General features: G+C 32.4%; 5 protein-coding genes across 5 annotated transcripts; 2 read left to right on the top strand and 3 right to left on the bottom strand.

Moving 5' to 3' along the window:
* On the top strand, positions 1 to 747 carry LOC108554014 (ornithine decarboxylase antizyme 1-like; the record flags this gene model as incomplete). Its single annotated transcript, XM_017909142.1, has 3 exons — positions 1 to 132; positions 314 to 563; positions 653 to 747. Coding segments are annotated over 3 exons (477 nt in total), but the record flags the coding sequence as incomplete, so codon positions are not given.
* Positions 748 to 909: 162 nt separating this feature from the next.
* Oda (Ornithine decarboxylase antizyme) lies at positions 910 to 2634 on the top strand (the record flags this gene model as incomplete). Its single annotated transcript, XM_017909156.1, has 4 exons — positions 910 to 1041; positions 1223 to 1472; positions 1562 to 1718; positions 1905 to 2634. Coding segments are annotated over 3 exons (498 nt in total), but the record flags the coding sequence as incomplete, so codon positions are not given.
* Positions 2635 to 3757: 1123 nt separating this feature from the next.
* row (relative of woc) lies at positions 3758 to 8629 on the bottom strand. Its single transcript, XM_017909147.1, has 10 exons — positions 8472 to 8629; positions 8269 to 8357; positions 8124 to 8181; positions 7911 to 8037; positions 7711 to 7835; positions 7559 to 7627; positions 7417 to 7477; positions 7093 to 7311; positions 6740 to 6910; positions 3758 to 6668 (listed from the first exon to the last, which is right to left on the bottom strand). Exons 1-10 carry the CDS (start codon positions 8610 to 8612, stop codon positions 4171 to 4173), a joined length of 3558 nt encoding a protein of 1185 aa, XP_017764636.1. The 5' UTR covers positions 8613 to 8629; the 3' UTR covers positions 3758 to 4170.
* A 1209-nt stretch (positions 8630 to 9838) lies between these two features.
* On the bottom strand, positions 9839 to 16572 carry LOC108554013 (uncharacterized). Its single transcript, XM_017909141.1, has 11 exons — positions 16458 to 16572; positions 16169 to 16304; positions 15789 to 16082; positions 15251 to 15399; positions 13394 to 13538; positions 12825 to 13189; positions 12114 to 12579; positions 11004 to 11705; positions 10513 to 10908; positions 10148 to 10330; positions 9839 to 10037 (listed from the first exon to the last, which is right to left on the bottom strand). The coding sequence occupies exons 1-11, from the start codon at positions 16570 to 16572 to the stop codon at positions 9839 to 9841; spliced, it is 3150 nt and encodes a 1049-aa protein (XP_017764630.1).
* A 1302-nt stretch (positions 16573 to 17874) lies between these two features.
* On the bottom strand, positions 17875 to 19322 carry LOC108554020 (RAS oncogene family member RabX1). The gene is made up of 4 exons (XM_017909149.1): positions 19256 to 19322; positions 18943 to 19143; positions 18625 to 18752; positions 17875 to 18385 (listed from the first exon to the last, which is right to left on the bottom strand). The coding sequence occupies exons 2-4, from the start codon at positions 18983 to 18985 to the stop codon at positions 17891 to 17893; spliced, it is 666 nt and encodes a 221-aa protein (XP_017764638.1). The 5' UTR covers positions 18986 to 19143; positions 19256 to 19322; the 3' UTR covers positions 17875 to 17890.
* Between the last annotated feature and the right edge of the window lie 2338 nt (positions 19323 to 21660).

Below are 21660 nucleotides of genomic sequence, written 5' to 3'. Positions count from 1 at the left end.
CGTTGGGTGTGGGGCCTCTGTGGTGGTCCTGATGTGCCCCATGCCGCATTGTCTGTATCTACAGTCAACACAGAGAGCCACGGCGTGGGGATCAAGCAGAGTCAGCTCTCTGTGAGCTCCCATATTGTACAAGTAAGAATTTGTAATTATTATATTTGAGAAATATTTTTCATCGTTTTATAACATCGAAATAAACATGCCAAACACTTTAGGATACAAATTATTTTCTTATGATATTAATACTTGTTAATTATAATTTAATTAATGGTAAACTTTGCTTATACAGTTTATATGATTACAAATGTATTTTTAGGAGGATGAATTATTGAAAGCTGTGCGAAATAGCGAATCATTACGCTTAACTTTTACCCTACATTTGACGGAAAGCACATCCGTCGAATGGGAAACAGTAGTATGGCGACGTTGTCTTTACATTCGTGTGCCAAGCTGTCTTTTACCCGAAGGTTCGAAAGAAGGCTTCGTTTCTCTCCTAGAATATGCCGAAGAAACACTACGATGTACAAATATCATTGTTTGCCTGCGTAAAGACAAAGCAGACCGAGGTACTTGTTGTCAACCGTTTTTTGACTCCAACGAGAATGATTACGAAGAAAAAATATCTCGTCTAAAACGATTTGTTGTTATGGTTTAGCAATGCTGGTTCGTACCTTCATGTTTTTGGGCTTCAGTGTTCTACCGCCGACTCACTCCTTGGTTCCACCAGGCAGTGATGCTGGCAATCTTTAATAGTGCAACGGATAAAACTTAATTTAATATTTAGTAAATCATATTTTAATTAATATAAAATATTAATCATTCAAAATACATGAAATTGCAGTGACATGTCAAGCAAATGTATGGATGAAAGTTTAGAAGAAGGATCTAGACTTCAACAACATTATTGTATAACGTTGGGTGTGGGGCCTCTGTGGTGGTCCTGATGTGCCCCATGCCGCATTGTCTGTATCTACAGTCAACACAGAGAGCCACGGCGTGGGGATCAAGCAGAGTCAGCTCTCTGTGAGCTCCCATATTGTACAAGTAAGAATTTGTAATTATTATATTTGAGAAATATTTTTCATCGTTTTATAACATCGAAATAAACATGCCAAACACTTTAGGATACAAATTATTTTCTTATGATATTAATACTTGTTAATTATAATTTAATTAATGGTAAACTTTGCTTATACAGTTTATATGATTACAAATGTATTTTTAGGAGGATGAATTATTGAAAGCTGTGCGAAATAGCGAATCATTACGCTTAACTTTTACCCTACATTTGACGGAAAGCACATCCGTCGAATGGGAAACAGTAGTATGGCGACGTTGTCTTTACATTCGTGTGCCAAGCTGTCTTTTACCCGAAGGTTCGAAAGAAGGCTTCGTTTCTCTCCTAGAATATGCCGAAGAAACACTACGATGTACAAATATCATTGTTTGCCTGCGTAAAGACAAAGCAGACCGAGGTACTTGTTGTCAACCGTTTTTTGACTCCAACGAGAATGATTACGAAGAAAAAATATCTCGTCTAAAACGATTTGTTGTTATGGTTTAGCAATGCTGGTTCGTACCTTCATGTTTTTGGGCTTCAGTGTTCTACCGCCGACTCACTCCTTGGTTCCACCAGGCAGTGATGCTGGCAATCTCTACATGCTCTATGTCATCGAGTAATCAACCAGAAGCTCGACTTCTCTTTCAAATTTAACGCACAGGTATATATAAAAAAAAGATATATATATATATATATATATACACTTATATGCATATATTTTTTTCTTTTCATAAACAAATTATCATTTTTTGTTGATTACTCTTTATTTATATTTTTCGTAATTTTTCTAAGCTTTATTATTTCTAAATAATTTACCGCTTTTTTTGGCTTTTTTTCTTAATTACAGGAGCGAACATTGAATGAAAAAAACGTATATATACAACAACCATCAGCGTGAAAGAGAAATCACAATCTATAAACCCTAAATTGTAAATGAAATAGTTCTTTTCTTTTGATTCCTTTATTAGTTTTTATTGTGTTTATTACTAAGATATCATAAGTTTATAGGAGTTGCATAAAAGAATATATAGAAATTACATCTTTTGATTTCATTACTTACTACAATTATAAACCAAATTATTGCATTAAAAATTAACAATATCGAAACATGTGAAGTATGTAAATTATATCAAAGATAACGTTTTCAGCACTATTATACACCTTGGCGTTAAATTTAAGAGGAATATGTTCATATGTAGACGTACATATATGTATATATATGTGCGTGCGTGCGTGTAGAGAGAGTGAGAGTGAGTGTTGGGGGGGGGGGGGGGGGGGTGAAAGATATGTACGGAGCGATACGGAGAAGCCAAGAACAAAGCGAAACTGATAGTCGGGTATATGTAGATCATCAACATAACAGGCTGTGGGCAGAAATGTCGATTCATTCTCTTGAATACAATGTTAAGAGCATTAAACAGCTGACGAAGCTTCCCACGTAAAAAAAATTTGACGTTCTTTAAGGTTTAAAATATATAAACCTATAAGACGTCAAATTGTGTAAAAGGTTTATTACTAATAAATCACAATGTTAATTGTATCAAAAAGGGTTTTACCGCGTTTTATTCTGTATTATTATTATGTACGTTTTTTTAATCGTTTATAAGTATTATTATTATATACACATACATATATATATTATATACATATAACGATGCGCAACCAGTGTTCGGTTGTTCTAAATAATTTTTGTTTAACTTGTATTTCTTACGTAATGTATACAAATCTACTCAAATAAAACACTAACTTATGAAATGATGTGTAAAACTTCGATATGGTCATGTTTTTAATGAAATTTACGAACACGAATAGTATCGAATATTTTATAATTAAAATATTATATTTAAAATGCTTAAAATATTTTGTTATAGTATTTATGTATACATTTAAGCAATAAATTATACACTGGCAGCGATCGTTGTAATCATAACCGGGTCAATTCTTCTTTATATTTAAACACAAATAATTGTTGTACTGATAATGGTGTTAATAATAATAATAATGATTGTAATTATAATGATAATCTTTGGTAATCCCGATCAATTAACATTGTAAAGTTCGTTCTAATAAATGCGTTCTTTAGTGTTGACTTAATGATGGATGACATTAAATGACTGTAAGGTCATAAATAAATAAATTAAAAAAAAGAGAAAAAAAGGAAAAAAAAGAAGAAAGAAAAGAAAAGAAAAAAAAGTAAAATATTACGAGAAAAGTGTTAATAGCTTACTAGGAATATAGATAAGTACAGGATAATGAATTATTATACATTAACGCAAATAGTTTCCAATTTGCCTCAATTTTTTTCAATTGAAAATAAAACTCTTTGCGTTCTATTGACTATTGTGTACTGTATTCGTACAGTTGATCGCGTGAAGATACATGTATGCTACATTTATTATTGGAACTAAAAGAATCATACTTGCTAAATAAAACTTTAGAAAATAAATGAATTTTGTACTTTGTTTTATATCAGAAGAATTAAAGAAAGGATAAATCTTTATATGTATATCATTGCATGCAAACACATGACGCATACGTAATTGTTTAGATACATTTTTTTAAACTAGAAGTATGTTTTCATGCAATAACGATTTATTATTATTTCATATAAAGGTACAACTCAGCAATATAAACGTATTAATGACATCGTTAAAATATAATCGAATAAAAACGTATACGGTTACTACGATAATAGTTTTAAACGATAGACTGCTTAATGTGTTATAAAATATTGGTGATTGAACTATTTATTAATTTTATTCGTGAAAAATTTGTTACTGAAGATGCTTCATCGGTGCCATAGGGAATAAAAATTGTTCACGTTTGTTGGAGTTTCTCTAATCGTAGTAACAGAATATGTGCTTCGGCAATCAAAAATGGTAAAGAATATATTCGGCGCATGATACATATGATCAATTTATTTTGTGAAATTTATCTTCATCGTATTATGTTTTATAAGAGATTCCGGTCCAAGTGAATTATCCCATTATAATTACACACATATAACTTACTTTCTCTTCCAATATTTTAAGCCATTCTAATTCTCTGAACATTTAATTTATCATTCACAATATCTAACGTATTTAAAAACTTGTACTTCACTTCATTGTACTTTAATGTAAATTAGTCCTTTTAATATCGGTATCTATCTCATCTGAGTTATTTTTTGGGACTAGACCCAAGCTGTTCAACATTCCGGACGGTGCTGTGTCTTCTACTAGACAGGCAGATACTTTCTTACATTTAATTAAATGTGTAGCTAACTGATTTCCGTCGGTCGTCGCATAACCACACGAGCATTGCATTTTTTTATCTAATGGAATATTAATGAGAGGAGAGGGAACTACCAAACTGGTCATAGGTCGTTCGTTATGAATTTGTTGTTGATGTTCTTTAAATGCACGCCAACAACAGGTTACATAGCGACACAGTTGACATCTTTGTTCACCTGGGTAATGATCTTGTTCATCTATATCTTCTTCACATTCTTGACAAGATAGGTGTTCCATTGGTGCATTTACTGTTACTGGACCAGTGATCCATTTTTTAACTCTTTCGTCGCATGGTAATTCCGTTGCCGGACTATCGATCTCAAATCGTCTATTTTGAAATCGCTGTTTAGATATCATTATTCCATTATTGCCACTTGAATATGGAATAACTTTTGTACCTGATACAGAGTCATGTAATTCCCTTTGATGAATTTTTAATGAACTTTTTTGATTAAACCAGAGACAACATCTAGAACATTTATTCCCGCGTCCTTGTTCTCTTCTGATAACATGCCTTTGCATATGTAACAAGAACGCATGAACGCTAGTAACATTGGGACTACCTTCTCTTACGAAATCTATTACCTTCAAGCAGTAAGGACATTGTAATCCTTCACCCTTCTCGTGAATACGATAAAAATGATCAATAGCATCTTTATGACTGGAAGTACGGTAACCACAACTTTCACACCGATACGGCATCTCTGATGGACAATGCACCGATGAAAAATGATTAATAAGAAGGCCACTGTTTCCGAATTTTTGTTCACAAATGGCGCAAACGACCATGTCACTGTCAGAGTGACCAAAATTGCTGTGTGCTTCTGTAACGTGTGTTATCATTTGATGCTGAGACGAAAATGCTGTGCAACAGTACCGACAGACGGGAGAATTTGATTGCCCGGGTACTTGTGGCGGTACATGACCAATAGTATGTTCCATTACATCTGTATTCGAACGCATCATTGTTGTACACAGAAAGCATTTGAAATATAAGGAATATTTATGCTCCTTTAAAAGGAGGGCCTTGTCACCTTCCATAGTAGCATAATAAAATTCTTGTAACTGTATCTGATCATTTGTACCTTCTTTATCTTTTTCTCTTATACCTTTCGACTCGAACATACCTTTTTTCAGATCTGGTTCTGGACTAATTGCTGTGGCAGGATTTCTCTTTCGTCCTCTTTTCGGGCCAGGTTTTGTTGTTTGAATGACAGGGAATGTCTCTTGTTGTTTGATATTGCTACTAGTCGGAATCAAAACCTCGCAACCCGAATGAATTTCTTCTTTGTTTATTGTCATAAGCGGCGTCAATGGTGGCGGATTCGTATTAGAATAAGACCAGTTATAAAAAGGATTGGCGGCTATCTTGGCCAAACGATCTAAGAGGCTTTCGTTTAAATCAATTCTAGTTTGTTCAGCTATATGTCCGATAATGTTATCAAATGCTCGAGCAGCAGTCGTACCGTGCATTTCCCTCCACACTAATTCGTCCAAAAATTGTTGTATCATTTGTCTACTAAGTAAACTAAGTGTGTTTTGAAACATTCTCGGGACAATTTTTCGCAAATACTCCATAATGTGATAATTGCTCATAAAATTTCGAGGACTTTGATCAGAAAATGCTGATTGGGTCACATGATTAAATCCCATTTCTTCAAGCGTGCTTTTATCAACGGTGAAGTCGGTCATAATTTTCGAATCCGTATGCACCCAATCCTTCAACGGATGTAAAATATTATTAAATCGTCGTTTATATGATCTATCACCATCTTGCACTGGATCACATGCTCTTAACCTTAAATCAAGAGTGGTATAATCCAATACACCAAGCACTTCGACTTTAACTTGCCGTAAGTTTCCGTCTTGCGATGTTGTACCTAAACTAATTACACCTACTTGTATCACGGAATTTTTACCTCCCATTTTACGAGTTTTATCCCAAATTGCAGCCGTACAAACACTACGTAAATAGGTATAAAAATTTTTTACGTATACATTCGATACTTTTACCCACGAAACAACATTTTGAACATTTGTTTGACATGCCCAATGATAAATTAATTTTAGGAGAACAGTAGGTGTATATGTAGCACCTTGAAATATCGACCCGGAGAAAACGGAAACAAAACGATCTGGACAACAACTCGAAATCCAAACATATCCACCGGAATATGGAAATGTACCTTGATCACTATACATTCCTAATTTCAATTTAGTCCTCTGATAGTTATTACTATGTTGTGTACAATATTGTTCGGACTTGACTAATCCTTGCTGTATCAACCATTCGGCAAACTTTGTAGCCGAGAACATGAGTACACTTTTGACTTTCATATCTGAAACATAAATTACTCGTTTATATAAGAAACTGATGACAAGAGGTAATCATATCAACGTTAGTAGGTACCTAACTCCGATCTTTCTTTTTGAGCAACTTGTGGCGCGATATCCTTCGTACGAAGATTCGGTCTAGCTACGACAACCAATGATGGAAACGTTCTACCTCCGTTTATTTTGTTAAAAGTCACTTCCCTTCCATCTGGGAGATTCTTCTTGGATTCATCAATTTGGTCACTAGCTAAATCGAAAGGTTATCGATATTAAAGACGAAAAATCCTATTTATTTACTATCTTAATTGCATCAAAATCATAGATCTACAAACGCCAAATATTAAACAACAGCTGGATAGATAGCTTTTAACGTTATTTTCTATAACGATTTTATAACGCGTTTAATGCCAGGTAAGTTGATTTTCTAACCTGCATTTTTATTTCCAACCGATATACCACCGATACTTGTATGTTCAGTTGGTTTTGTAATTGCCAGCCTTGTTGCTGTTGCTGTTACCGTTACCGTTGGCGTTGCCGTTCCCGTAGTTGTACTTATTGTTGCCGATGCTGACGATACCGTTGGCGTAATTTGTTGTTTACTCACGGTTTTTATTCTGAGATTAGTAACACCTTGCGGGCTGGTTGTAGCTAAAATATTAAATATAACTGCCATAGACACGTATGCTAGCTTATAAATTTTGTATATATATACCGAAATGAACATATATTTGAGAAAGATTGAAGAAAACTTACTTGGTGTAACAACATGCGTCGAGCATCCCAATTTTTGTCTTCCACGTGGAATTAACGCAGGCTATACGATTAAAATAAGATGGAATCAATGGAACAAAAAGTCAAAGAATTTTAAATGAAACAATATCTATGCATAACATACTTCCTCTATTACATCGGACTGTTGAACTTGAAGCACTTTCGTTCTGCGTCCAGATCGAGTATACTTGTACTGGAAGAAAAATAGTCTCTTAATATAGTAGTTAAAACTTTAATCCTTAGCTGAATAAAATACACAGTGGCAAAGTTTTGTACATTTTCCGTTTGCGAGTGTGCAACAGTAGATATAGCTGTCGCTGTAGATGTAGATGTAGATCCTGGTGTCAATGCTGAAGTTGATGTCAATGCTGAGCTTGACGAAACATTTGTTATAGCAGTTCCTGTGATACATTTTATTTATTATTACGAATTAAGTGCACATACCAAATAAATGACTAGTATAAACGATTTTTTACCTTGAGACTGAGCTACAGATCCAAGAATAACTCCCATTCGTGAATCCACAACCAGCTGTATATTGCCCTGAGATCCATTTGCATTATTTAATACATTCAACTTAATAGATTGACTCTTATTTTGATTCTGTAACCAATACCATTTTTAAACAAGTAAGAATAATTTGATTACATAGAAAAGTATATTGGTCCAGCAGCATCCATAACACTTACTACATTCACAATGGGTTGAGAATTATTTTTAACCGCTGCTTGTGTAGGATTTGAAGGCCTGGTATACGAGAAGATACAAACACTGAGTTTGCTAAAAGAGCAGCAATTGCAAAAAGATAACATCTATGTAGAAAATGATACCTACAATGTATATTGATAACCGTTGACATTGCCTGCTTGACATACCAATTTACCTCCATGATCTTTAACCAATTCCTCTAAGGTAGCAGCAACCTAAAAATGTATAAGTAAATGCAATGTCATGGGTCAATGAAATCTTTAATTTACAATGTAAAATTACATTAAGAAAAGGGTATAGTAAAGTAAAGGAAAGTAAAGTAAACATACTCTATCATAATTTTCTTTAAGTTCCAATTTTAACATTAGCTGAGCTTCGCTGAGAGGCTCTTCTGCACATTCCAAATTTAAAGTCATATGAGGTGGTCGACTGTTGGTTACTGAACGCGTAACTAGTCGATTTTTTGGCATTTTTGTAATATAAATGATTTTCCAAAAATGTATGAAATTTCCTAAAGAATGTAACATACATTTAACTTGATTAAAATTTCACTGTACGTCGTTGCCTCTGTTCCGCAAGCGACGCTAGCAATATATTTACACTTTGCAGATTAAAAATGACTTTTGTACTAAAGTAATTAGTAAACCTTTTGATTTTCGTACTCATGTAACTCCTTTCATCTAATGGTAATGATCGACTCAAAAATGAACTATGATGGCGACGCCGGTGACGCCGCCATAACGAAACTAATAATAATTCACAGCACTGCACAATTACGCTTAATATTAGTTACAATGATAAGATTGATAACATAATAACGATTACGAACGGTAGCAATTACACAATGATAACAGGATAACGAACAGAACAACAACAATGGAAATATGTTACAAGCAACATGGGCGACCTCTGTAACGAATGTGCTATTCTATAGTGTAGCAATAGCTATAGCTAAGTACAAGCATGCAAGTATGCGGCTCGTGATTTTATCGAAGTCAAAACTTGACATTTACGGTCTATCGGGATAAATTTACTATTTAACAATATGATTAATCTTCAATTGTTGTAATTTTAATATCAGTCGAAATATAACGAATTAATACTGCGTAGTAGATTTGTTATTGCAATATCATTTGAGCTGTTTAGTATGATAATAGGAAATCCTTCGGCTCAAATAACGAAGCGCTTTAATAATAAACGCCCAATTTTCTGTTTGATTCGATGAGTATTTAGCATTTAGCATATATTTAGCATTTATTTTTTTGTTTTTTTCCTTCTTTTCTTCTACACAAGTTTATTATTACTGTCACCTTAACAAACTCAAACTCAGGAAATATTCCGCAACTATTTATTCATTAGTTACACGATAACTATGATGAAAATATATGTAACGCTAGTATGGACAGGAATTTATTCACGCAAAAGTATACGAAGTACAGATTACATAGAATAAGATACTTTTATTTATAATTTCGTACCTAAACAAATTATCTAAAGAAGGTAATTATCCTTATTATTGTTATTGTTGTTGTTGTTGTTGTTGTTGTTGTTGTTGTTGTTGTTATTGCTATTTTAGGGACAGATTAATAATGATAAGATTCTATAAGAAAATGTTTGGTATTGAACATTTTGTATTGAAAAGGAATGAAGAAAAAAGAATTTCTTGTTCTATTAAAAAATTCGTTGGCTACAATTTTCATGAATAATTAATATTAGGATCATTGGTAGAAGCAGAGCAGTTTGGAGGCGAAGTTTTATGAAAATAAATTACTGGCCAGTGACGAGCAGTATGTATTGGTGATTGACGATAAATTGAATGATCCACAGGAAAATAGTACGGATGATATGTTTCGCTACAAGGTCTCCATTGATCTTCATTTGAACCCACGTAACACCTACGACATTAGTAATATTTACCTATGCGGAGTAGAGATGGTTATAGAGATGAAATAAAATTTGTTGTGGCGAATTAAAATGAAGTTAATTTAATTCGCATTAATCGTACCAAGGATAATGATGTCCTCGCGAAAATCCACATTGATGGCTAGGGTCGCAACAGTAATCCCAATTACGATGTTCATTTTCAATTTCGCAAGACCAAAATCCAGTGATCTCATTTTGCTGGCATACGGTGCCGTTTTTGCAAGGATAACCGTTCACTGTATAACGTCGAAATGGAGGTATTTGACTTGCTAATCATTTTAATACCAAACAAGACGAATAAATTTCAATTGGTTTTGTTAAAAGTATGTTCGTTTATTTTTCTTTTCTTTCTTTTTATCAATTTTTGTTTCTTTCTTTTCTTTTCTCTCTTTTTTTTTTCTTTTTTTTTTTGTTTCGATCATTTTTATTTTTAACTTTATTTTTTACTTACGGTAAAATGGATTAAGTCCATATTTGAAACTATCGGGGTCAAGAGGAGATTTGCCGTCCCAATTGGATGACTTATGTTTGAAATCATAGCCATGATCCTCGTATCTAAATTTGCCTCTCCATCTTTCTAAAGCCGAGCCGTGGATACCAGTTTCCAAATTCCTTGGAGTACTCGGATAATTGAACATGGAAGGATCTAACTGGCTATGTTCTTCAAACATCGGTGTATTTATTGTCTCACGGGTATTCCCGTTTAAGTTACAGTACGGATCAAATTCTTTCCATGTGTATAACGCGTGGTCGTTATCACGAACATAGTCCAGATTCGGCCTGAGATCTCGTATCGATATGTCGCTTAAAAAACAGTTATTCCGCGTATTGTCATTAATAATGCTACAAATGAATAGAGTTAATAATTATTACACAATTCAATGCTATTAGCGTTGTATAGGAAATACGTGAGTGAAACGAAATAAAAGAGTACTCACATGTAATTAAACGACATGCAAGGTATTATGCCGGTGTTTCTCATCATCGAACACTTTCGTCGGCAGTCCGATTTTGTAATAGTTCTCATCGAAGACACTACCGCATGAGACATTAATTTACACGGTCTATGATATTCGGAATAACAAATTTCATCCATTTGTTTTAGAAGAGATTCTTTATCTTTATGTGGAGTAATCATATGCGAAATTAAAAATGGCGAAGGATATGTTTCACAACCGAAAGAGAAAGTATTCCTTTCATACAATTCAGCGCCATCCATATCTGGCATTTTGATAGGATTTATTTCTTCTGGCGGTAAATCGCTTAAAAAACAATTTGACGATACGCGTTCGTGACCGTGCATTCTGCGATTATCCATTGCATATTTGAAAACGAAACTCCTACAAACAAACTTTTGCAATGAAGTACACGCAAACTGGCATTCTCCAAAATCATTAACGAATATCGATTTTCTTGTAATATCCATCGGCATGGTAAATCCACTCCTGACTCTTGAAAAACATTCTTCTAACGGATATCGACTTGCTGATTTTTTATAATAACAGATCTTGGTATCTGATATTAGTACATAGCTATCATAATCGCGATTTGGTTCAAGATCCGTGTAGAAATTTATATCTTGATAGGATTGATCGCTCAATAAACAATTATCGGTAGGATTTGTAGTTAATACGTTGTATCTAAGTAACGTAAGAGAAGAATAGAAAGCAGGACATAACGAAAACATAAGCAAAGTTAAATAATTCATATAAAATTAGCAATAGGTATAATTTCATGAAAAAAAAGAAAAAAAAAAAAAAAAGGTAATCTCTGTGTTGGTTCGGTTGTGAGAACGAGGACACTGCTGCGCTCCTCAACTAGGATAAAATGATCGAATCTTGGTTCATTCGATGTGATAAAAGCAGTTAAACATATACGGTTAAAATCGAAGAATCGTGCGTTTGTAAAATTTAAAACATGCAATGGTATAATGTATTTGAGGAGAAAACATAAATGTAAATGCATGATGGAGAAAAGGGAGTAAGCTTTCAGCAGTTTTATCATTGTTTGTGCTATCATTTGGAAAATTCTTCTTTACTTTCACTTACCGATAAGCAAAACTTTCACAGGAGAAACTTGTTTCGTTAGTACAAAACTCTTCGCATTGTTCCAAATCATGTGCCACGCAAGTCTTTCGTAAGACACTTCTGCTTAATTTTGAACCCGAGACGACTTTCACCGAACATTTTCGTGTCATTTTTAATGTTTCATGTTTTTCGAAATACGTGTCCTTTGAAGTGGTCACGTAATTATCATTGTAACTGAATGGATTACCATAATTATAAAATTTTCCATAATACTGTTTATTTTCGTTAGGAATGATAAATCCTTGAATCACCGAATGATCATCTAGCCGTGAATCGGAGAAAATTGCAGATTTTACATCCAAATTTCCTTTGTCATGATTAATATGAGAGATAGGAAATGTACTGTGACGAATACCATCGGAATAACGAGACACTGGACTTTTCCAGTTCCGATTCCAATTTGAATTATCGTAATGCGAAGTAAAACCTACGCAATATAAGGCATATCTTACTCCTCTATTACATTTACCATAAATATAATAAATATAAACTTTCTTTAATAATATTCCGAATGTAATATGTATTTATGCATCGATTGAAAGAATGATTGAAGGCAGATTTGTACAAGGTGATATGATATACACAAAGGTACAAATATATCGTTAGAATATTGGAATATGTAATTGTATTGTTGTAATTGTATCGTATCATAATTCACACAGAATTATTTACCATTAATTTCTTCATAATGAAATTGTTTATCAGTTTGTACAGAGATACTGGAAGAATCATAATCTGATTTACGATTTGGTGAATGACTCTCTTTATAGATCGAATGATCTGTTGATGATTCGCGTAGAAAATCTTTATTCGTACTTTCGAGGTCAAACCATGTATTTTGACCACTTTGTCTATAGCTTTTAATACGGTCTTTCCAATGTAATATACCGTCATTATGCCATATCGACGAGGGACAATTTTCAATCTTTCCATAGTAATCGTAACGACTATCGACTAAGAAATTTTCGGTGTTATCCATACGTAAGTATGGTGTTGACGTCAGTTCACACGTACATTTCGAGTCATCAGTTCTGTGTCTTTGAATTACAATGTAAATAGCATTACAATATATAGCTGAGTGCATTGAAATTATTATTTGATACGTATTAAATACTCGTTAAATTTCTTTGATAATATTGAAAATGTATATGCAAAAAAGTTAGATTAGAATTAACGTTTAATATAAATATTACTCGTATATTACATAAATGTATGTATGTATTGTATATATCTTTGCATACCTATGATTAAAACCTTTACAGACGAAAGTCCTTTCGTGATCACATGCCCGACAACAATCCTGCAGGTTTTCACAATTTACGATGCGTTCAATGAACAATCCCATCATTTTCTTACCAGGTTGCAATTTTCGATGACAGATTATAACTACATATTTTAAATAAATTTTTTCAAGATGTAGATGTGCAGATATATTAAAATGCATACTTATAGATTGGTAGATTAATTTTCTCGTAAGATATGAGAACATTTATGTAAGATTTTCTAATGAATTTGTAAAATTTTAATATTTCGTAGTTTCAATGTAAACTTACGTGTGAAATCATCATCGTTACTTGTCTCCAAGATTGTTGAACTACGGATTATGCGAAGAAAAAGTAGAGCAAAAAGGAGGCTCCAAAACCACAATTTAATAAACATTTTTGTTACTCTTTCTCTCTCTTTCTTTTTTTCTTTATTACTATTAGTAGTGTTGTTGTTGTAGCTCCAACTATTATCGTTATTGTTATTACTATTACTTTTTTTTATCGTTATTGTTGCTGTTACTGTGGTCGTGGTCGTAGTCGTCGTCGTCGTCGTCTTCGTCGTCGTTGTTGTTATTGTTGTGGTGGAAATAGACACGATGGATTGAAGAAAATCTATCTTCTGTTATTTAAAAGAAGCAAAACTATTGCCTTTCTTTTCCACAACGATCTTCATAATAAACACCAGAATAATGTCTTTAGCTATCATATTTACTATTAATGAAACTATCTTTTCATATAAATCTTTTTAAATTATTACTTTGAACTAGTTTGATCTGTCACACAGGTCCCTCAAGATATATGTTAATAGACGAGCAAATACTGACAAAGGAACACTACACCCTTAAATAGAAATCGATCATATATATGTAAGATGAAAACAGCAATACGTGTAAATGGTAATAGTGAAATTGCAGTTCTGCATGGTTTTATAGAAAAGTGAACGCTTCTGTTACAACAGTGGGGGCAAATATTCGCACGGTGGAGAAGGGACGTCAGATTGCTAAAGTTTGTTTCTAAAGGATTAGTTTCTTGATATACAAACGCATTGACTCTTACAAATACCTTTTGTTAATTTTCACTCATATATATATTGTATAATCTTCTAATATTGCGATACAATTATTGTATATTTATTTCTCGTCTAGTATATTGCAGTCCAGCTATTGGATATTTCAATATTCATTATTTTTCGTACCCGTTTTGTCCACAAAATGCAACAAATTAGTTTCTTTTTGTCTTCATCTAATTATTCATATATTAAAATGATGTCATTTTAATAGTTGAATAAGCTCTATTATTCGAGTCCTTCGAGATTTATCAAGGATACAAGATGCAATTATTTCAGCTAGCTCGGTCATTGTAATTACAGTATAATTCGAAGAAACATACATATGACCAATAACAAATAATTTCACCAGTAATAAATTCCTCGGATAATAAATTTTAACAATTCAATTTGATAACTTGATTCTTACGCTCAAAAGTATTTAGTAGCAAAGGTTAATCAATCAATAATGCTATTGTAATAATTATTTGAAGCACTTGAAGCAACACCATTATTTACATGCTAATAACGCTGTAAGTAGATACCTTTGATTTTTAATTGTATTCGGCAATAGGTTGAAATATTTTCTATTGTACGTAACAAATTACCAAGAAGATGTATGAGATGTTTTGTTTATTCTAATGAAATAGAACAGAGTATACACATATTTCGAGTGTTTATTTAAGTTTATTTAATTTTTAAATAGTTTAAATACGTTATCATTATCTCGTTTGCAAATTACTTTACGGTGCAATAAAGATCGATGTGCATAAAATATTACAACTTACCAAAAGGGTTGTTTAATATTCTTTCATTTTTGCTTCCAATTATATCCAAGAATCTATGGTTCGTGTCATGGGAATGGAAATGTCTATCATGGTTGATAAATAAATCATAAATACCACGGCGTCCATAATTTGTCACATCATGTTTGTTTCTTAAAATTCCAAACATACGTTCTTCTATATATTTTTGGTTTAAATCGCAATTCTCGGAAATAAAAATACGTGTAGATTCTTTAATAATAATAATAGTAAAGAGCTGGGGGGAGGAAAAAGAAAAAAGAAAAAAGAGGGAAAAGAGGAAAAGGGGAAAAGAATAAAGGAATAAAGAGAAGCAAGTGAAATTATAGAGAACACTTCTTTGTACCAGTCTATTCAAGTTATTCAAACGCAATGACAATAATTAAATGATCGATTGCATAAGTAAAAGCAAAGAATTTTTAAGTTTAATAATATAGGAAATTATTGTACCAGAATGTACCATTTATAAGTATAGAGTATAAATAATTTACGTTACGCTTGTAACTTTCAAAAATGGTATTACCTTGAAAATGCCAGTGCATTTTGTGATACCAATAACGGCATTGATTCTATTCCAAATTTTGAGAAGGGATATTTGTTGATATACGTCGTTGATCCTTTTCTAATTGATTTATTTGTTTTTGTTGAACAATTTTCACTTTCACGGATAAGACCTCTGTAGGAACGGTCAGAATCACATCGTAGCAAATCTTGCCGTTTTATCGCATAAACATCGTACTCTGGATGTTCTTCTAAATTTTGTAATGTCGGTATCTGTGAGCTAATCAAACATGTGCTATTACCCTTTACACCAATACTAAAAAAGACAATCAATTGATAACAAACTATTTCAGGAATCAAAGCTTCACTTTTTTATATTCAATATCGATGATATTCTCGTACCCAAACGAAAATGCTTTGCAACCATGTTTGTTTTTTGAACAATTTTCTTCACATTCCATTAAACTTGCGACATTTGTTCGTAACATAATGTTCACATCACGTAATTTGGAACCAACTGATATCCTTGTGTAACAATCTAAGGCAGAAATTTATTTTTATCATTATTGTCGTACAATTAAAACACGTTTATTTCTACTTCGTTTCTTTTTTCTTCTTCTTCTTCTTCCTTTTTTCTTCTTTTTTTTCTTTTCCTTTTATTTTTTTTTTTTTTTATTTTTGTAGAAATTACCATTCGTAGGAAGTATTAAATGATTATCAATCATAAGGCACAGAATAATTGAACATTGTTGAAGTACCCATGTTTGAAATACAAGCGATAAAAACACATGACGCAGTCCAAACATTTTAATAACATCGATAATTAATGACGATTTATTTATTAAACTAAATAAATATTCTTTTTCTAGTGAGATTTCTGTAATATTCGACGATCTAAACTTGACTGAGAATACCAAGTAACGGTAGTGCTCTCTTATACAAAACGTAAAGAGAATTCTCCAAAGCTGCTATTACGTTAGAAACGTTTCTCTGCCCATTGCTTCTCCTTCTTCTATTGTAGATCTAGTCATGGGCACCAAGGAACTCTTTTAATGCGCATTTACGGTACATTGTTTTCTTATTCGGTTATGTGGACACATCACGATGTTCAAATACCGCGTACCACAAATCCTTTCTTCTCGCACTTATTCACGTGACTTGGTCGCGCAGGATGAATACGGCTAATTAGGTTACTCGCACAACACAATATTGTGATTATGTACAGTACACGCTCGACATAAAATTAAGGCAATACCATTTTGTACGATTGATTAATTTTATTTTCCGTCATATGCACAATTCGACAGAAAATTAGATAGAATATAACATTAATGTGTATAAATCAATGGGCTAATGATGGTGATTTGTGAAAGTGATGATTAAACGTATGTATATTTATATTCTAATATCAAATTTTTGTCTTTACTAAGAGGATAATCAGCATTATATTAAATGATTAGGTAATTTAACGGAATCGTTCAAATGACTGCGTAGTGAATCATCGTTACTGTGAATTGTTGGAGGCACGACTAAAGATATGCTAAAGAAATGCTTATGTAACGGAAGTGAGACAAGTTAAACATAAACAAAGCTGGGATGCGTTACGCTTCGCGAAACTTGGCTCAAAGAATGACTCACCTCACGACCATACTTATGCTTCTATGCTTATGAATGCAAAACTCCTCTATTTGTTTTATTATGTACATTAATATAATACATACTATGTAATACTGAATTGAATCGATCAATTTTATATACACAAACCGTTACATCAATTCATAAATTAAAAAGCGGATTCTATGTTTTAATCGAATAATAACATTTGACATATTCATTAGTATTCGTTAGTATTACTATAATACATTATAGGTGTTTTACTTTTATTAAAAAATTATTAAGATATATTTATAATAAGAATTTACAAATAACATATAGGTAATTCTTTGTATTGGAAATAATGAAATACCAATTATAAACCCAAATTATCTATATTTAGGCATATCTATAGAAAAAAGGAAAGTCAAAATTTTATGTTAAATTGTTATTAAAGAATAAATAAAAAATTACATGTTAGATATCTTAGAAATGAAATATGTTAAAAGCCGAGAAATAAGGCAAAGAAGGTTAGCAACATGCATATGGTTTTTCTTGTATTCCATGTGCAATACTAAAATTTTGGGCACTTTCCTCAAGGATAGGTGTGCGTAATTTCTCTGTACCGCTCGAATTTAAATTCGTTGATTCGTATACCCTAATCGGCGTTGAATCGCGTTCTGTCATAGGTAATCCAAGAAGACCTCTACCAATAGCCAAAAATACATTTTCAATACCCTCACGTTGAAAAATCGACGTTTCATAATAGGTTGCACCAATTTTACTTGCGTACACTCTACCCTCTTCTGCATCGACTTGTCGTTCTTTTATTAAATCTGATTTATTTCCGATAACCACCAATATCATAGTTTTCTCTACATTTCTCCTAAGTTCTGTCACCCATCGTTTCATCGCTGCAAATGTATTATACTGAGTTAAATCAAAGACCAGCATAGCTGCATTAGCATTTCTGTAGTATATCGGTGCCATTGATCTGAACCTTTCTTGTCCTGCCGTATCCCAAACCTACGTGTCATGAAACAATTAAAGATGTACAGTATTTAATTGTAATAACTGAATAAGTAAGCCTACTTTGTTTCATACATTATATTCTGTTTTGTTTCAAAAATGCATTCATAAAATACATTGGTAAGAGTTTAGAAAATAGAGAGAAATAGATTTGACATATGTTATATATGTGAATAGACAATTTGCAGAAAAGTTTAAAATACAAGTATAATATTGTTTTATAGGTATTATTTTACCCGCAGCGTTACTTTTGCATTTTCCACATTTAGTTTACAAGTAAAAAATAAAGCTCCAATCGTTGGATTAAAATGTTCCTTTAAAGCCTTTTCGATATAACACATAATCATACTTGTTTTCCCGACACCTGCAAAATTATTAATAAGAATTAATCTGAGAATATTATTTCAAATAATAGATGAAATTGGAAAACCAATGAAATATACATGTGTGGATATATAACATATAACCTACAATCACTGTAGGATAAATTAATAATATAAAAGTATTATTAATACATTACAAATGAATTACATATATTCCTATGAAAAGTTTACCATGTGAACCTAGAGCAACCACTTTCCCCTCTAAAATTTTCATTGTTTAAGTGAAAAAGCAACGCATACTAATACAAACAAATTGGACTTTTGTTTATTTTTCATACAATGAACTCAAGAACAAAATAACTTGTGTCATAGGTTTCCTAACGCAATCTTCTTTAGCAATCACTTCAAAACTTTTCCGCTTGGAATCTGTAACTGTTGATGACAATAATAATAATAATAATAATAATAATAATAACAACAGTAATAATTAGTATATTAGATCGTAAAGCACTGTATACTCTTGTACGAATGCTAAATTACACACCTACGTAAGTATAAAATAAAGTTGATATTGAAAAAGATAGGAAAGAACATGTTGAATTATGAATCGCATTTCAATTGTATAAATAGATATTCAACGCGATAAATAAAAACAAGCTGATGTGGCGACATCTGTGATCGATCACAATTATTAGCGCAGTTACAATTTCTATGCGATTATATTGTATATGGTATATATCTAATCAAACGCAATAATTATAACAGTTTAGCTACAAAGAATATTTATCACGAAAGATGAGATATAGAAGCACTTTATTCATAATATCATATAAACTGAAATATCGAGCTCGAAAAAAGTCGAAGGTTTTATTGTTTCACGTAGTATGTATAACTGAAAGTGACAAGCCCAGAAAGTAAAGATGTTATGAAAACTTTGTTAAATGGTAAGGAAGATACAAAAGAATATATCAAGCAATGCATTTTTTTATGTTTCACTGACATAATAAATAAATTTATGACTGACAAAAAAAGAGGTTTAGGAAAAAGAATAGAAAACTTTTCTTGAAATTTTGAAAACGCCCGGGAATACAAATATGATTATACATCTGGCAGAATGAAATGTAATTAGACGAGAATGTACGTATGGCTAACTGGCGTAGTGGCTAATTTGATCAATATCGTGGAAAAAATACAAAATGTAAACACGTCGGTTAATTACGAAAACTCGAAAAAAGAAAAATAATTTCTTGATATCTTGGCATAAAAAAGAATACGTACCATGGTATTATGATCATGTTGTCGTAGAAGACAAAGTATATAGTTTTAATAAGCTCGTATATAAATTAATTATTCATGAAAAAAAGGAAGATGTTAAACATTGATATGATTATGTTATGTTACGATAAGAAATATTAGCGGAGTTTTTGATCGCTGGATAATTCATATCGTACGCGCGTGTCTAAATATTGAAAGTCTAAATAATGCAATTAAAAATAAGAAAAGACACGACAATTTGTAGTAGAAAAAAAGAAGAAAAGGAAAGAAGAATCTTTTAAAGTCTGTTGATTTTCTCTTAACTAATTTATGGATGGTTGTACCGTATAATTTTTATATTTACTATTTTAAATACGAAATGTACGAAATGTAATAAACCTTGCGCACTATTTTGTACGATGGATATGTATTGTATGTATTTTAGAAAGTAGGACGGGGAACCTCTTTGAACTCGAACTCTGTTCGAAAATGTAAAATTATTTTATTATTAGTTTTTAGATTTGAACAAGATGATTAAATGTATCCGAGTTCTTTTCGTTTCCTCTCACAATCATATACATCGTATATAATTTGGTGGTTCGGTGTGGTGATCCTAATGAATGTAAGTAGCACGGTTCAAAGTTATCAAATTACTGTAAACCGAAGAGTTATTGCACATCTCGTTAATTATTAAACATATATCAGCAAATTTGGAGAAATGATTGATATCGTGTATTTCGTTGATCGTTGATGATAATGATAATGTTATGACTTTTTGTTGGTAACAATACAATTACTGGAATGGTAAAATCAACGATTTTACGGTTTTCTGAAATTCATCGGTTGTTTATTGTAAACAACCGAAATGAATGAAAGATGATAATAATGTTTTTTGATCTCGTTTCTTTATCAATGATAGAAATAAAATGATTTAAACGTGTTTCAAGTTCAAGGTTGACCAATACGTGTTAAACGTGAGTTGGCAAACAAATAATTCAGAGAGAGAGATTGTGTGGAGGGGGAAGAGAGAGAGAGAGAGACCTTTGGATGCTGTATTTCCGTTCCTCATCAGTAGTCAACCTTGTGTTCGAGGATCTTCTCCTTTCTTCGCAGTGTCATCCGGTAATCGGCAAAGGAAAGACGTCGCAGTGATGTTGATCGCGATGGAAATGTAATTGAAATTGAACACCTGCGCTCTTTTCACCTAAAAATCGTATCTTCCATGTAATTCTGCAGAATAGAGTCGTGAATTCGCGAAGAAATTCGTCATCGAGACCGTCAATCAGGCGCTTAACCACTTATGTCTCGTTTAACGACGTATGTGTATGCCTGCGTATATGCGTGCGTATATGATCTGCTTTGATAAATTACAGTATCTAAAAATGTAATGTCTACGATCGAAAATAAAGTAATTATGAAGTGCAAATGGAATTTCTCGTATCGAATACGGTAATCGAGTTTCAAGTTTTTTATGCGGTTGAAAAACAAAGGATCAAATTCGTATTTGTACGCGCGCGTTTATCGTTAAATAGTTCCTTACGATTTCACGTTGTTCAGAATAAAGAAACAAAACGTGTACGACACACACACACACACACACGCGCGCGCGCGCGCACACACACACACGCACACGCACACACGCACATATATATATATGTATATGTGTGTATATATATATATATATGTGCGTGTGTG

This window comes from Eufriesea mexicana, unplaced genomic scaffold (assembly GCF_001483705.2).
Source record: "Eufriesea mexicana isolate 0111107269 unplaced genomic scaffold, ASM148370v2 scaffold15236, whole genome shotgun sequence".
NCBI classification, from domain to species: Eukaryota; Metazoa; Arthropoda; class Insecta; order Hymenoptera; family Apidae; genus Eufriesea; species Eufriesea mexicana.
The sequence above is the reverse complement of the archived record's forward strand: the minus strand, read 5'-3'. Positions and strand labels throughout refer to the sequence as shown.